General features: G+C 40.9%; 1 protein-coding gene across 1 annotated transcript in view; it reads right to left on the reverse strand.

Moving 5' to 3' along the window:
* Prkn (parkin RBR E3 ubiquitin protein ligase) overlaps positions 1-17780 on the reverse strand; it is an 884626-nt gene that overhangs the window by 546492 nt on the left and 320354 nt on the right. Inside the window, exon 4 of the mRNA XM_048354412.1 lies at positions 15649-15651. Coding sequence (XP_048210369.1) covers positions 15649-15651 — 3 coding nt within the window. The remainder of the gene's footprint in view (positions 1-15648; positions 15652-17780) is intronic.

Below are 17780 nucleotides of genomic sequence, written 5' to 3' on the forward strand. Positions count from 1 at the left end.
ACAGACATCCAAGGACTATTGAGGGCAAAGGCTAAGCTGCCCAGCAAATCTGGCTCAGTTTCCCAGTATGGGCTTGGGGATAGAACACTCCGTCTGTCCTGACCGGCCTGATCCAGCCATGACAGTGGTCTAGGAGCAGGGCATGTGGATGGAGCTGCCGTGCGGGGAGCATTTGGATAAGAGGAGAACAAAGACCAATCCTTTCTCCCTTGGAAGGGAGGGGGGCGGTCCCTGTACTTTGAACTCAAGGCCTCATGCTTGCTACCACTGAGCCCCTCTAGACCCCTTTTTGCTTTAATTTTTCAGATAGGATCAGATTGGAATCCTCCTATTCCTGCCCTCCTGGAGCTGGAATCACAGATGTGTGCTACAATGTCCAAATCAACAACGATATTATTCCTCATCTGCGGGCTTGGGTCACTCCATTTCCAGGCTGGACAGAACCAGTAGGTGAGATAGAATGTCTCTGTAAATCGGGACATTGCAGCACACATCCACAATTTCACAAGCCCAAGGGAAAGTGCCCATACCCTGAGCCGAAGCAGAGGGCAGAGCAGCCAGCCTTGGCAGCCACGGGTGGCCTCCTGGGGTCACAGAGGCCTTCTGCCCACCTAGGAGAGGGACAGTCGGTCAGGAGGGTCGGCCTGTGTTTAACTGTGCTGGCTTATCATACAGTATGCTACAGGCACAATCCTGTACATACAGGAATAAAAAAGTAATTCAGATTCTCTATTATGAAATCCAAATTTCAGGGCATATAAGTTCTCTTTTCATCCTTGCTCTTTAGTCATTGTTTTGTACTTTGTTAGCTAAGCAACAATTTGAAAATAAGGAATTTTCTTCTCATTATTATTGCAAAGAACCAAACCACTGCACATTTCCTTTTGATTTCATTATCTGGAATAAGTTGGTCCCCTACCCCTTTCTCTAATTCTTCCTATATCTATTAGAACCCAGTTCCTGAGAACTATGGGTTTTCAAAACCCAAACATATCCAATTATAGTCTTATTGTCTGAGACTCTGTCAGTGATCAATAAATCTAAAGCCCACAAACATTTGTTTTAACTTAGAATAGTTAAAATATGAGTCCTATCTTATGAATTATAGCACTGAATTTCACCTTGTGCTTGACCTCTGCATGAGTGTACAATGGGCTGATGTCTGATCTTACATGAATTCTTGTCCCCAACAGAATGCAGTAGAAATGAGCTACCTAATCCACAAGGATGACTGTGTTCCCCTTTTACTGGCCTCCGTACAGAAACCCCAGACGCTTTCTTTACTGGAGTGGTTACAGTTGTGTATCCCTATAGACATTTATGCCCAAAAGGTAACCAAGCCTTTCATCCCTGAGGTTCACAAAGAAAGAAGGATGAAAGGTGAAAACAAATTCTCCACCTGGGCATGATGATAGACAGCTGTAATCCTAACTCCTGGGGCGTCGGTAAGATTGCTTGAGCCCAGGAGTTCAAGGTATCGTACAAAGACCTTGTCCCAAAAGAACAACAACTGCAGGAAATAGTTTAAGCTGGATGGAGAGACAACACACCTGCAATCCCAGAACTTGGAAAGCTGAGGTAGGATGATGATCAGGAGTTGGGAGCCAGCCTGAACTATAGCTGTGTTTTATACTATATACTATATTTTAGATAGTCCATGCAAGTAAGTGCTTAACCCTATAGGTGAGTATGCACAGTAATCTGAGTTGAAATCATGGAAACTCACTGCAGAGATCACTGTCTGGTGAGCATGAAGCCCCACCAATGCAGGAGGGACTGAAACACAACGGACCGAGGTCCTCCATCTTTGTTTTAGGTGGACGTGTTTCAAATAAAATGTGAAAACTACTAAATTTGAATGAACACCGACATTTTTAAATCGCATCTTAATCCTGTAGAATTGATCCCTTAAACATGTATTTGGAAATAGAAACAGGGAGTATTTCATTAGAAATGCGTAGAGACGGGTAGGCGGGAGCTAGAGACAGAGACGCCTGCCACTTCACAAATGGTAAGCACTGGGAAGGATGGCCATGCATCTTTCTTTTCTGTGTAACTGCAGAATTTCAATTAAAGACAGCTAAAATTTATGACTTATTAAAATGAAAAACAAGACATTTAAGGAAAAAGTGTTCAGTCATTGATCTCTCATTTGGCTGAAATGCAACCAAATGGCTTGAAATTAATGTCTGATAAAGTATGTGATCTGATTAAAGCTATAAATATCTTCAAAGAACTATCCAAAGCTTACTAAACCACTTTTATTAGTGAAGTAAAAGTACAGATATTGCTTCTACCTTATGGTTAAGAAAATCCGATATTTCACTTTACATAATGGCTAGCAAGAATCACTTTGGTGGCATCTGTTCTGAAATCGAGTTCCAATCTTATTCAGCTTATTCAAAATCCACCTACGTATTAGATTTAGACACATGGCCTAAGCCCAGATCCTTCGATCGCATAAAGCTGGCGGCAGGCTTCTGGGGCCCCGCTGCCCGTGGGAGGGGCTCTACGGAGGTGCGCTTCCTTAGCTGACCTCTGAGTGTCCACAGTCATTCTCTGTACCACCTGCACTCACTGCTGAGCTGGCTCCTCCAGTCCAAGCCTCTGAATATCTACACGGTGTGGGGTTTGTTTTTTTTTTTTTTTTCCAATTTAGATTTCCAGCTATAGATCCAGATTTGTACAGGAAATTGTCTCCGTGACTCACCTCCATTAATTGTCATCTCTAAATTGGTAAGTCCAAATTAGAACTCATAGTTACTCTCAATAAAACCTGTCCCTGCCTGGATTTCTGTATCTCAGTAGCACTTGCATCTACCCAGGTGCTGGAGACAAATGTGGATGAATCATCTTAACTCTTCTGTTTCCAAGGTCACCTTAGCTCATCAACAAATCTGGTGAGTCCTAGTATAAAATCTCCCCAGGATGCAACAACTTGTCACCATCTCCAAGTGGATACAGCCATAAACCAAGTTGGCAGCATCTCTTACCTGAAACTACAACACTGCTTCTATTGCTTCCTGGGTAAGTCATTTCCTTTACAGGGGCTACCATTTTGTTTCACTTTGTTTTTATTTCAAAGCAAATGAGATTTCATTGCTGTTCTGCTAGGTGTCCTTTGATGGCCCATCACCTCGTTCCCTGGTCTGGTCACAGAGCCTCCTTCCCAAGCCTCATCTACACCAGACTCAGGACCTTCAGTCAGATGCGGCACCCGAGGGGCTTGTTGGCCCTCCTCCTTTCTGCCATCCCTCCATGCCTCTCAGTGTTGCATTCTGAAGGCTTCACCGAAGGTGCTGCTCATGATGACCATCTTTTCTGAAGCAATCTGTCTTTCATAAACTACCAACGGTTCCCTCCATATCCTTTCAGTCTCTGATGTTTTTTAATGCACTCATCACTAGGTCTATCATAAATGAATTTGGCCACTTGTTTACTGACAGCCTCTGTACTTTGAGGCCAGGCCCATGGAGATAGGAACCTGTGTCTTGTTTCCTCTACAACGTCCAAGCACCTGCACCCATTCTGCCACAGAGCTGGTACTCAATAAGCATTCCTTCACGTAGGTCACATAAATGAATGTGTGCTCTTTTCTACAACCTGCGTTAGTGGATAATTTTTACAATTCAGTGTTGTAAACATAAAGAGAAGTAAAACTAAATACAACTTTGAACAGCCATGTGGTAAGTTCTTATCAAGTAGTCTCTGTCTGTATGTGTGTGTAAATATATGCATACCTATGTGCATATCTTTCTTAAGAAACTATTGTATTACTGGCACATGTGGGGCCACTGAATGCTTGAGAGAGAGAGAGAGAGAGAGAGTGTTGCATGCCAGGCAGAGCTTCCACAGAACTGGTGCTCAGATGGGCATCTACAGACCAAGCTCTGCTGTAGAAATCCTCTGTCGAAAGCCCTGGGAAGAAGGGGGCCCTCACACAGCATCTTCCTGCATGGCAGAGAAGCTCATGGATTCTTTCACCCTCTGGAGATGGGGAAAGTGCGAAAGACTGACAAAAGCTCCAAGTTCGGTGGAAACCCAGGAACAAACCACGAAGGAGCAGGTGGCTGATAACCAGCCTCCTAAGTCAGTTGATCAACTTACATTTTCTACTTGTTACTATCACAATTTTAATAACACAATTTTAATAACACCCAACAGGGACTGTTTGTCTGAACAATGTCTCCCTGGGGACTGATCTACTGGCTTCAGTTTTAATTGGATCATAATGGAATGCAGAAGAGGGTCCACAGCTTGAAGATAGGAATCTACACAACTATCAACCATGGAGGAGGCCATAGCTAAGCCCGGCTGGAGAAAATCTCATTCCGGCTTTGATAACACACCAGTGCAGTGTACCCCACAGGAAGTCCTTCCTGCTCATTCAAGCCTCCCATCTTGCACCAGGCAAGTGAATTCACAATGAAGAAGGTTTCCATGGCTCTTTTGAAGCTGTACTTCATAAAAATTCTAAGCATGCCCTCCTGAAAAATAACTTAAAACCTCGATTGTAGCTTTCTGGCTTTCCATCTCATAAAAATCATTTGAGAATAAAAGAGTAGGTTCAGACATCTGTCTTCTCAATGTGATGTCAGTCCATAGATTGACCATGCTTGTCAAATAATGCTATAGGTGGTGAAATAATTCCATAGACAGGATATTAGGATTTTTTCAAAAAGCAAATGGGAAATTAGCTTTTGTGGAAATAGCATACAAATATGTTTCTCCCTCTCTAACTCAAGCACAATTTGGTTCCAAAGGAAATGTCTTGGAAATCTTAGGGAAAAGCCAGCCCTTCTGATACCTCTGGTAAGGTTTCATTAGTGGTTGTCATTCATATTGAAATTCTCTCTCCCTCATTTATGAAGAATATTTATATTTCTAAATAAGAAGCCTAATTCATTATTTTGATATCTTAAAGGAATATTTGTATTACAAATGATTTTCCAATCATTTGAAGTATAATTCCATTGAATGGAATTTAAATGCGTTAGAAATCCTTGAAAAGTTTTCTAAGAAACTCCTTCAAATCTCTGCATATGAGAAGTAACATTTTAATTTTGCCTGGAGCTGCATGAAACTTGCAGGATATGAAAGTTAAACCTGGAAATTTGGAACCGACAATAACAGTTGCTTTCTAGATCTCGATCTAAGACGATTGTCATTATTTAGGTGATTTGGGAAAGTATAACAGCTATGTACACAGTATGATCCAAGGAAGTTTCCCCTCTTTGGCAATTCCATCTAATCAATTAATACTAAAGATACATAAGGCTTTATAGTATGAAATTAAGGTACTACTTGCTAATTCATAAATATGAAAATCTAATTGAATCACCTCCACCATTGTCCAAAATAACTGAATATATCCAAAAGCCAGAAAAAAAAATTAAGGCATTTCCCTCTTCAAGAAGATAGTAAACAGGAAAAACAATTGCTTTTACCACGTGACTGGTCCTCTGTGGCCCCACCGCTGGAGGGCAGGGTGGGCGTGGGAGAAGGCTCCGCTGTTCATGGGCCCATGAAGGGGGGGGGCATTTCTTAACCTCAGGCTCATAGAGAGGAATGGTGGGGCCTTGCCTGCAAGTGGCTCTTCCCTCACAGGTTCTTGTCGCCTAATGATATTTTCCACGTTGGCTGACCTATCTCCAGACAGGACTGTGGACTTTGCTGACTCATGAGCACGGTCAGGCCTGCACTTAGTCCAGGAGGGGCTCCTTCCTGTGCCTCGCTCCTGCCTCTGTCTTTGCTTAGACTCCTTTCCTGGGGAGGGAGGATGGGGAGAAACGGGCACAGAAAAGAAGCCACTCGCTGCTCACTTGCTCATTTTCCTCAATAAATACAGCTTACCTGAGTGAACTTGGGTTCAAGTCCCACCGACACCCACTCAGATGTACAGGGAGAGTGACCCCTTTCTCAGGAATAGGGAGATCAATCACTTTTCCTTTCCCTTCCCTGAACACAGGCATACAATGGAGCAGTCAACTGGTATGAAATCCTCGACTTGCCTCATGGGTGAGATTAAGCCAGTCACTTCAAACATCTGACTGTTTGCAGACGGCTTTGTGCTTTTTCCTTTTCTCTGTGCTGTGACTTTATTGGAGGTCTCCAGATCACAGGCACTTTGATGGGGTTGTCAGTGATCAGGGGCTTCCTTAATTAAGTAAGAAAAACATTCCACTAAGACCTCTTATGCATTCACATGGTACAGGACCTTTTCAAAGCTGGCTTGTGCAGAAAATGCATTGTGTAAACCACAGTCTATGGAGAGCATTAATCAATTCAGATTGGAGAATTTATGACACAGCTCATTAACGGGAAGATCAATGTCAAGAGCTTATGCATGAAACCTGTCCTTGGTTCAGAAAAAAAGTAGTGGTAAATAACTGAGTAAAACAGAACATATAGAACAAAAAAAGTAGTACTTTCTAAAATATCACCAGGAGCACTAAGGAACAACAGGCTTCCCCCTCGCAAGATATTGAGGCAGCAATAAGATAATTTGCAACCACAGGGAGTCTTCTAAGAGGAAATGTTTGGTAAAGTGTTACAGTCACCTTTATGTATGGCGAAGGTATATAATGACTTCACAATGAAGTTCATCTTATCATTGTGATACTCTCTAAGAAACACTGAAAGTGGATAAGAGTTAGATAGGATATAAACATGTTTTTAAGGAAAGTGCATTTATTCGTATGATTAACTGCTTTCAGTAATGTATTCAACCGACAATACATTGAAGTAAAACTATTGATTAATTCCATTTCAAATAATTTATAATAAAAATATAATTAGTCAAGGGTATGAATATGCATGTACAAGATGTTTTTGGTGCACTTATAAAAATTAAAATTGTATTAAAACTAAAGGCATATATAGGATTGATTCAATAAATTATGTTAATGGAAAATGAAACACTGTTCAGTCATTAAAAGCAACTTAATCTTTGTAAGAAAAATTTCCATTTATGAAAAAAACAGTCAATTTATAAAATTAAGTACAGGAGTTTTCTCACCTTCTTTGGAAGCTATTGTATCAAAAAGTCTTTATGTACATGTTATAAACCTTAGTTAACCCGTGGGACCCTGGTGGGCATTGTAACTTAGTCTTAGATTGTTTTGGCAGTATGACTATTTTCATAACATTAATTCTGCCAGTCCTAGAGCATAGTCATTCCATCTTCTTGGTTTCTTCTTCAATTTCTTTCTTCACAGTTTTGTATTTTTCACTGAAACCCTACTTTTTCTTTAGTGTTTATTTTATATCTTGCTATGTTCCTGAAAGTATTTATCAAACGTAGAAGTTTCTGGTGGAATCTGCAGTGTCTGTCAAGCAGAGGGTCATAAGGGTACAAATAAGAGATAGTGTGATATTTTCTTTATCTACTTCAATCCCTGATTTCTTTCTTCTGCCTTATTGATCTGGTTAGGAATTCTAGACCCATACTTTTTACTATAGGAAAAATGACTTCAGGTTTCCCCCATATCATATATAGCTTTTATTTAAAAGGCTCAATGTCATTCTTCCAAGAAATAAATAAATTGATCAAAAATTTATATGGAAGCATAAAAGGGCCCAATTAGCAAAAATGACACTGAGGAAAGAAAACAAAACACTGGAGGTACCACAGAGCCACAGTGACAAAGACAGCTTGGTGCTGACCCAATAACAGATCTGAAAGCCATGGAATGAAAGCCTAACTCATGGATAAACGCACACTGCTACAAACATCTAATTTTCTACAGAAGAACCAAAACCCACAGTAAAGACAGTGTCTGCAATAGATAGTGCTGGCAAAACTGGTTATCTATTTGCAGAGAGCTAAATGGATCAAAAAACTAAACCTAAGATCTGAGAATTAGGAGAAAGGAATAGGTTTGTGAATTTTCTCACATTTTTAACTGAACTATACTGTTATTCTGGTTTTTTAAAATGGGACTTGGAAAGTAATTTGAAAGTCCTATCCCTGTCCTTCCCAAAGTGTAGAGTGTAAACTATTAACTCTGTAAACAGCCACCAGGAGGTGTGAAATGCAGGACACTGGCTGTGTGGACAGTAAAGCAGATAACATAAAACTAGAGGCAGACAGGTTATGCACTGGCCACACACACCACCAGCAGCCAGCCTCCTCCCACATGGAAACACATTCAGGATAGCCTTGTCACTGTCCGAGGCTCTGAGAAAACTGCCATTCATTTCACCACTGAAGATGCCCACCGCCTCTGATCCTTCCAAGATACACAGCATAAAGCAACACGCAGACACACAGCAGGAAACCTTAAAATACTTCTCATCCTGGTAGGAGGAAGGGGATTCTCATAGCTGATATTTAAACTAGACAACTGGATGCAATTCGCACAGGAGGTAAGCTATGGCTTTTGTTTTCTGCCATAATGTATTTCCATAGCACACGCTCTGTCATCACCCAGCAAATCCCTGACGAGTTAGTGGAGTAAGTTTCCTCTTCGTGCAGGGACAGTGGGTTACAAGGAAGCAGACTCAAATCTCAAGATTCTTTTACATCATTTACAATTTCCCTAGCTCTAATTTTTGTTTTGTTGTATTCCAAAAAGCTTTAAGAATTTTGCCACAAAAAATATTATATGCAAAAATAGCCAGAAGACGTAATACAAAATCAAACTGGAATAGTATACTAACATTAACTAATACATAAATATGAACATTCTTATCTCACAATCCTCATTATACCAAGAGTTCTAAAAGAAGGATTTCATCACATTTCCTAAGTATTCCTCTCAATGTTTCTACATTGTAGATGATGAGGTAGAAGCCCAAAGCAATTGAGCATGGATCCCCAGAGCGGTCAACACAAAGCACAGCTCACTCCAACTCCTCCTTACACGGAAACTCTAGCTTCACAGGAGTCTTGCAGGGCCTAGGTCCTTCTACCCTGATTGCATATCCAAAGAACTCAGGAAAAGGGAAGAACCCAGGCCCAGGGTGGTGAGAGTTTCTAGGGATGTGTTCGGGAAGGTGGTAAAAGGGTCCCGCCTTGAGGGGTGGAGGGCCTCACGGGGGCAGAGGTGTTGTCACAATGTCAGGGGGAAGAAAAGGCCTGGACAGTAAGGATGATGATCAATGCAGATGGAAAGCAGAGTACCTCACAAGTGTCTCCTAGTAGCCAGGGCAAAACAGCCCTTGAGTTCAAGCCCTTAATGTTCTCATCTGAGCTCTGTCCTGTAGCATCTACCAGGTCACTTATTGGGAATATTCAGGAAGGGGCTGTAACACAAATTCCTTAAATAACAGTCAAGTGCTAATTCATGCAGAAATATTTTCTGGTAAGACATGGACAATGATTCTAAAATGGACATTCGCAATGGGTTGTGAAAAAACGAGTTTCGTGTAGGAAAAGGGGCCTGTGAAGATTCTTGCCTGTTGCATGTTTTAAGCCTGTAGAGAGGCAGCAACTCCCCCTCCCTAACACACCCTGGAATTACAATCAGCTTCAATTCACATCAAAGTGCCTTAAAGAAACCAGTGAGGTAATTAGACATGTTCACGAGAGATGATTATACCATGTAATGACGACTCTCTGCCAGTGTGCAGCTGGGTGGGCTTCTTTCGAAAACAACGTGTCTCAGCACATCCCACAGGTTTGGAGCCGTGAGGAAAGACACTCTTCTCGGCAGAGTTAAAAGCACATGATAGGAAAAGGGTGTTCTGCGTGGCCATGACTGCGATAAATTACCAGTGTGGGTTCTGTTTTCTGAGATGGGCTCAATCCATCATTTTATTGAAAAGGTTCCATTATGCTAATGGCCTGCAAAATCACATTCTGCTGTTGCTGGAAGGTCAGAAGGGGATATAAATTTTATATTTAGAATCAAGAAGTTGTATTGCAGCCGCAGGTTCCAAGGGTTAATAAGAAGCTATCAAAGTACATCCAAGGACTTCTCAATGTCAACTCCAGAACAAGCTCTCCTAGCTTAGCCAAGAGAAAAAAAGGAGAAGATGATTCCTAGTTTAATATTTTTAAAACAATGCTTTAATAAGTACCCGGGTATGGAAACTTGGCTCCAAGCATAAGGTAGATCATTTGAGAGGAAAAAAACAACAACTCTCCACTGAAATTTTAATTTGAAACAACAGTAGAACAGATACATTTTAAATAGGACTTTATCACATAATATAGGTTCTTTGAATTCTGTACCCATTTCAAGTTTCCTAAATATGCACAAATTGCACAAAATTAATATACCTAATTTTGTATAGCTTCAATGTGTCTACAAAGAGTTGCCTGTGTTCTGACCAGTGGCAAATTTCCTCAGTAAATACTCAGGAAAAACAAATATGATGAGCTAATTATTACATTCAAATTGGATATTATTCCCTAGGCATATGTTTTCTTTCTATATTTCTAGGAATTACTGATTTTCTCAAGGACCAAAGTCTAGGAGCATAGCCCATGAATATACTGTATCATTCATCTATCAATAATCTGCAATTATGGGCAACAGTTGAGTTAAAACACATTACAACCCGATAGCTCCCATTGGACCAATTCTCAATGAGAGAAGACAGTTGCTCTTTAGAAATGCTTGCCTGGTAAATACTTGGCATCCAATATTCTCCTCTGAGCAGGATGTGAATAACAGTAGTTTCCTGGCAGGATCTGGTGTTGTGCTTTGTCTGTGTCTACCACTGAGTGGCTCCAGGGGCTTCTGTGCTTTCACTTCTGGAGGCCATGTTGAACGGGTCACTGAGCACATTTTAATGCCACCCCAAGGAGTTGATGAGTAAGAAGCTAGCTTGTGGTTGGGGCTAGGAATATTTAATCTTCTACTGCATTAAAGTACAGAGATGGAGTTACACAGCTGCTCTCTCCTGACCTGGAACTAATGTGACAGAAAGGGAAAAAGAATCAGTTCTGGAAATGTGTTTAAAATAGTTTGGAAGCCTGGTTCACAAAGCTGTACCAGGGGAAGATCATGGAAAGTTGGTACCACTCCCTGACAAATTCAATCCTAAAGCTGTACACATTCAAAAGTGGCCTTTCCATTTCTGTTGTGTGTTTCTAATCACTTGGTGTTCCCATTCAAATCAAATAGGAAGGCTGTGAAAGTAACCCTTTACTTGGAAAATGATGAGTGGAATAAAATTTTAAAGTAGAGATTTGTGGATGGATTCAGGGTGGATGGCGGTACATATAGAATAAGTGCTGAAATTACAGAGTGTGCAAAAGCTAGGCAAGCACCCACGAACATTTGATCCAATTCAGTAAAAATGGAACTTGGAGCCAAAAGACTACTGTGAACATTTTAGAGCCAACACATTTTAGCTGTGACATCTTGGGAAAGAAATTTTATCTTTGCTCTCAGTTTGGGGGTAAAATAAAAAATGATAAGTAAGATAATATAATCATAAATGTTTCATAAACTGTTACATATAAGGCAATGTTTAGTGTTCTACTCATAGTAAAATGCTATGTTCTGACCATGGAGTTGGAGTAATTGCTGGGCAGAAAGGATTCTTTGTAATCATTTGCACACTAAACAGGACTGTGGCCCTTTCCTTTCTTCAACAAGCAGAAGGAAAGCTGAAACATTGGGATGAGACCAAGACAGTGCTGTGTGCTTTCAGCGCAGAGCAGAGCTATTGTTTGAGCTGCTTCACAACTCTGTGGGGAAAGCATAGCTTTTATTTTTCCAGGAGAAAACAGTAGTTTTGTTCAGTAGAGCAAATAATCCCAAAATGTTATGCTTTGTTGCCTTGTAGGAACTTAACAAAATATACATATGCATCCCAACAATGTTATTTATTCAGGTAGCTCTTTAATTTTATTTCATCACCTACCTACCTACCCCCCAGAAGTTCTTAGAAGTAGATTTAACAGCTGCCTATTTCCCACATTAACTAATGAGCTGGATATAAGTGTTGACAGCTGATCCTTTCACATTTGCATGACAGTCTTCATTCCACTTTATCGTGAATTACACTTTAGCAGTGGATATGTTGAGTGGAGTCAAAAAGTCCATTGACACGAAGTCCACCTCGTGGCCTAAGGCAAACTTAATTGATCCTCCTCAAACACAACTTTAACTCTACTGTTCAGCATCTCCATCTCCCTCCTTCTCTTATACAGATTCTGTAGTTTCTTGAACTACAAAAGCTTGGCACATGTCTAAGGAACATGCACAGATAATCATTTGTTCCCTTTTGGTGGCACACAAACCGGTCACATGGTCTGACTACAGTGGTCTGTGAAAATGGAGGTGAAGCTCTATTCTTTATTGTGTAAGAGACATCAGAAAATGTGTTTAAGTCATTTCTGTTTGTCTAACTTGCCTGAGATCAGTGAAAATTTCTATATGCATCTGGAAGGGAAACAGTTCTTTGGGAGCCAACTAGTAAGTTTTTGTGATTCTGCATTTACATTGAGCCTGTGACTGGAGTGGAAGGACCAAAGCTATAAATTCGCTCTGTGGTTGTATCTCCATAGCAGTAACCCAGAAACTGCTTTGAATCTTGCAATGCCAACGTTTTCCTACTTACTAACATGTCAGTGTGTCCTCTAAAATTCCTATGCTGAAATAAAGAATGTCAGGCTGTCACCATGTTTGGAAATAAGGTCTTTATAGATTTAATTAACTAAAATAAGGTCTTTAGATTGGGACACATCCGATTTGACTAGTGTCCTTGCAAGAGTAAATTTAGGCACAAGACTTGAGAGTACACAAAGGAAATACCATATGAGAACACAGGGAGAAGATGGTCATCTATAAATCAAGGAGATAGGCCCCGCCAGATGCCAGGCCTACTCAAACCCTGGTCTTGGAGCTCCAGCCCACAGTACCATGGGAGACCAATTTCCAAAAAAAAAAACAAAACAAAAAACAACCCTGAAGAACTCACTATATAGTATTTTGTTATGAAGCTCTAGCAAACTAATACGCCACCACTGGACATAATGAATAAGTTGAATTATGACGTTTCTACTAGAAGGTCTGTTCTGATTATTTTGTAAAAGTAAATGAGCAATTACAAATTGAATAGCCCCACAGTTTACAGAAAAAAAAAAGAAACCAAAGTTGGAGTACTTTACTTCTCTCTATTTAAGGACTATAAATAAATGTATACATATATACACAAATATAATAGAAAATACTAGCTCAAAAATCAGATCATGTAATTATTGTTAATTTTCCAACAATTAGACTATTTGAGTAATTTGAATATAAAAAATAAAGAGCTCTATATTTTTTCTCTAACTTGTCAGTGTTAAATACCTGATATAATTACTATTGAATTCATTATACAGCATGGACTGGTTTCTTATGAAGAGAGTAATTAATTAAATTTCTTATAGTTCTCAAATTCCATTTTCAATAAAGCCATCTGGTATTACACTTACATAATGCTTAAGTTCATGAAAAACATAAATTTATACATGACTAAATTTAATTATGATTCTGGTAAAATTTTGGAAGTAATCACATTTTGTAGTGTTAGCCTAAATATAATTTCTTAGAGCTTTACATAACTTTAAAACCTGAGTTAATATCAAATTGTTCTACTAAATGACCCTCAAGGTAATTTCTCTTAGGTTGAAGAGAAAACTACAATAAATAAATGTAAGTTTTAATTTACATGTCTTGTTTTTATAATTGCTTTGGCAGTACTATGATTTAAATCACGGGGCCTCATGCTTACTCAGCCTGATTGCTAGGCTGGCCCGGCACCACTTGAGCCACATTTCCAGCCTTGATTTTTGCTGTTTATTTTGAAGATGAAGTCCTTATTGAGGTTCTTCAAAAAAAAAACTAAACATAGAACTCCCCTATGACTCAGCAACTCCACTCCCGGGCATTTATCCAACACAACACAAACAAGGCCACACTTAAGCCACCAGTACAACCAAGTATACTGCAGCACCATTTGCCATAGCGCAGATATGGAATCAGTCCAGAAGCCCCTCAATTTGGATGAATGGGTCAAGAAAATGTGGTATATATACACAATGGAATTTTACTCATCCGTGAGAAAGAATGATATTGCAACATTTGTAAGGAGATGGAAAGATGTGGGGAAAATTATATTAAACAAAGTAAGCCAAACCCAGAGAAACATAGGCTGCATGGTTTCCCTCATTTGTAGTAGCAAGAATGTGCCTATAATCTCCATGTAAATACTGGGTGGTAAGCAAAGTGTTGCAAATGAATTAAGTGTAATATATGCTCTATGGAGAGCACAAATAGTATAATTCTTTAAAAAGACTAAGTCAAAGCCCAACAAAATAGGTACATGAAAATAGGTACTTGTAAGAAGGGAGGGTAGAACCAAAGAGAAAGGGCCAGAAGAATGAAGGGGGGAGAGGAAAGGGGGAAGAATGCAAGCAATAATTAACTGTATATACCACAGAATTGAGAAATGTAAGGGAAAGGATGGGTCAAAGGGGGTGTGTGTGTGTGAAGATGTTGAGGTTGTGACAAAGATCAAGATGCATTGATCAAGATACATCAAGATATATAAACTGCTTAGTTAAACTGCAAAATATTCAATGCATAACCTAAAATTCAGATAAGCAAGGGAAGGGGTATGTTGGGAGGGGTGGGTGAGAATATTGAAAGAGGTGAAGGAGTAACATTGATCAACAGGCACTGTGTTGATAAACTGCTTTGATGAGTGGCAACTAAATACTTCAAAAAAGGCCATTTATAAAAAATATATATGTTCATAGCCATATACTAGAAATCAATATGCAGGTATAGTTTTGGTTTTTTGCTCCTGGGGCTTGAACTCAGCACTGTTCCTAAGCTGCTTCTGCTCAAGGCCAACGCTCTACCACTTGAGCCACGGAGCCCCTTCTGGCCTAAGTAATTTATTGGAGATGAGAGTCTCAAGGACTTTCCGCCTAGGCTGGCTTCAAACCGTGATCCTCAGATCTCAGCTTCCTGAGTAGCTAAGATTACAGACATGAGTCACCAGCTCTTGGCTTCTGCTGGCCTTTATTATTAAAATCTTATACCAGTATCCGAAGTCCACATTACACACAGACAAGTGGAATGTAAGTTCAAAAAAACGATCTCAAGTAGGTCCTGCCATCAGATTTTGGACATAGACACCAGAAACATAAAGTAGAAAAAAAAAAAAAAAGACTGTCTTCTTTAACTTAGGAATAACCAAGCTCAAAGCCCACTATTGGAATATATGGAAGTGCTATGATGAGACCCCCATTACTGTCGACAATTTAATATTTACCAATAATTTTTTCTGAAAAACAAGTCCATACAGCATGCATCTTGTATTAATGACTACATAGACAGGAAACAGCTCTTGTAAGTTGAACTTTACATTGTTTATGACAATAAAGAATTTGCATGACAAACAGTCCCAATCTGTGATGACTGGCAAATCCTACTTGTTTGAGATCTCACTCGGGATTGAATTGTGTGCTCTAGTGTGCGGCTGGGTCTTTTGAACACCAAAACATCATAGATATGCATACACAGTATTTACTCTCTGAGCCTATGTAAGGACGTTCGCATCTCTATAAAATTCCATGTAATAGGTTCTTGTAGACACCCAAAAGAGGCATCTTCAGCCTTCAGTGATCCGCGTGGTTCTTTCATAGAACAATCCCGCAATGTGAGTTGTCCTGATCCGCCCACGGGCACTGCCCACCTGCTTATCAACAACAGGAGCGCTGAGGCCATCACAACCCTGGACTGAACTTGCCATCCCCCACCGACAGGGCTGAGGAAGGCCTCGGAGGCTCCCGGTGACTGTCCTCAGGAAATCTCCCTTCTGCCGTGGGGAGTGGCATGCACGCTCACGCCAGAAGGGCCTCGGAACCAGGCCTCATACAAACATCTCATCGAATCTTCATTGTTGCCAAATGAATTCCAATAAAGTCCATAAACACTCAAAGTTTAATCTGGTTTTCTGATGAGACAGTCGAGAACATTGAGTCCATTGCTCAATAAAAACAAGAAAAAAATCAATGCATAAAAACATGATTCAGGCCTTGTCACAAAGAAACCGCATGGAAGTACAGGTAGATACTTTCCACATGTCTGTATTATAACTGAGGAAACTGAGGCCAGGTATGTTAGGACAATCAGTGCTTCCCAAACTTCCAGGTGCATTACTCCTCTGAAGATCTCATTACAAGGCAACTCCTGACTCAGGTGGTTTAGTATGGGGCCCAGGATTCTCCACTTCTGATGGACTCAAGAGCCTACTGATGCACTAAGCAAACTTGGAGCACCAAAAGAACCAACGTCCCCGGGTCCCGGGCACAGTATGGCACTGAGGTAGAATGCAGCACTGTCAGGAAGAGGCCTGGTGTCTGTGGGACAGTTTACTCCTCATACCCAGGGACCGCACAGCAGCCCAGAGATTAGAAATGAACGCCATCACCTTTTCTGTTGTTCTCTCTAGTAACAACAAATACTAGGCTCTATTGGGTACCAGACACCATGGTAAACACTTGGGATACAAAGTAAATTCCCCACTCAATAGGTTTTCACGGATCCAAGTGAGTAAATGACTGGCCACAGACCTCCTCCTTACAGAAACCAACTGGTAACTCCAGATACCCTGATTGTCCTAGTTTAGTTTTCATACACAGAAAAAAAAAAGCACCAGTTTCCCAAGAGTCAGAGTATAGCTACACTACCAAAGGTAGTTAATTTCACTTAATAGTTGGGACTGAAGAAGAATTTTAAGATTTCACAGGATTATTTGGAAAATTAATTACAGCACAGTAGATATGAAGTTGTAGGAGTATGGACCTGAGTTTATAAATTTAATAAAAATGTTTGGGTTTTTTGAGAAGATTCTGTCACTTTCTGTTTGTGAGAGTTTTCCTTTCCCCTCCCTCCAATCTCTCCCTCCCTCCCCCACTTCCTTCCTTTCTTCTTTTTTGTGCCAACACCAGGGCTTGAACTCAGGGCCTGAACACTGTCCCTTAGCTCTTTTAATCAATATGAGTACTCTACCACTTGAGCCACAACTCCACTTCTGACTTTTCGCTGGTTAATTAGAGATAAGATTCTCTGGAATTTATCTATCCAAGCTGGCTTTGAATTGAGATCCTCAGATCTCAGACTCCTGATTAGGTACGGTTACAGGCATGAATTGCTTGCACCTATAAGAGGAAATGGCTAGCTTATAATGCCTAGTTACTCAGGAGGCTGAGAACTGAGAATCTGGTCCAGAAAAATCCACCTTGAGATTTTTTAGTCTAAATAGCCAGCAAAAAGCTGAACGTGAAGGCATGGCTGAGCTGGTGGAGCACCAGCCACCAGTGGGGGTGGGGACAAGCCAAAGCTGAAGGTGCTGAGTTTAGGCCCAATACCCACGTGTGCACACACACGCACACACACACATGTGCACACACATGCTAATTCATGGCAGACGCCGAACACAAGCTCCTTAGTTAGGAGTTGTTTTCAGATGCTAGAGGTCGGTCACACAAAATGATACTTGTCGTAGAAGCGCCACAAATCTTCCCTGACTGGCTGTTCGCTTGGTTATTTCTTCTTAATGTACCGTCCTCCTTCCACCGCATCAAGGCTGTGAATCCCAGCGGCCTGCCTGTGTTTCTGGCACCCGCGTCAATGGTGAGGTGACTGGTGAGGTGGGGTCACCCGCGGCCATGGCCAGGCCTGGCTCCCGAGGCCCGTCCCGAGGCCAGCTCGTGCTCGGCGTCCTCTAGAAGACTTCAGGGGTCACTCCAGGAGAGGCCCAGGCTTCCTGCCCTGGTGAGGAAGGCTGCCCGGCAAGGGATGGCCGCGCCAATCAAACCTGGC

The sequence above is a fragment of the Perognathus longimembris genome, chromosome 9 (assembly GCF_023159225.1).
Source record: "Perognathus longimembris pacificus isolate PPM17 chromosome 9, ASM2315922v1, whole genome shotgun sequence".
Lineage (NCBI taxonomy): Eukaryota > Metazoa > Chordata > Mammalia > Rodentia > Heteromyidae > Perognathus > Perognathus longimembris.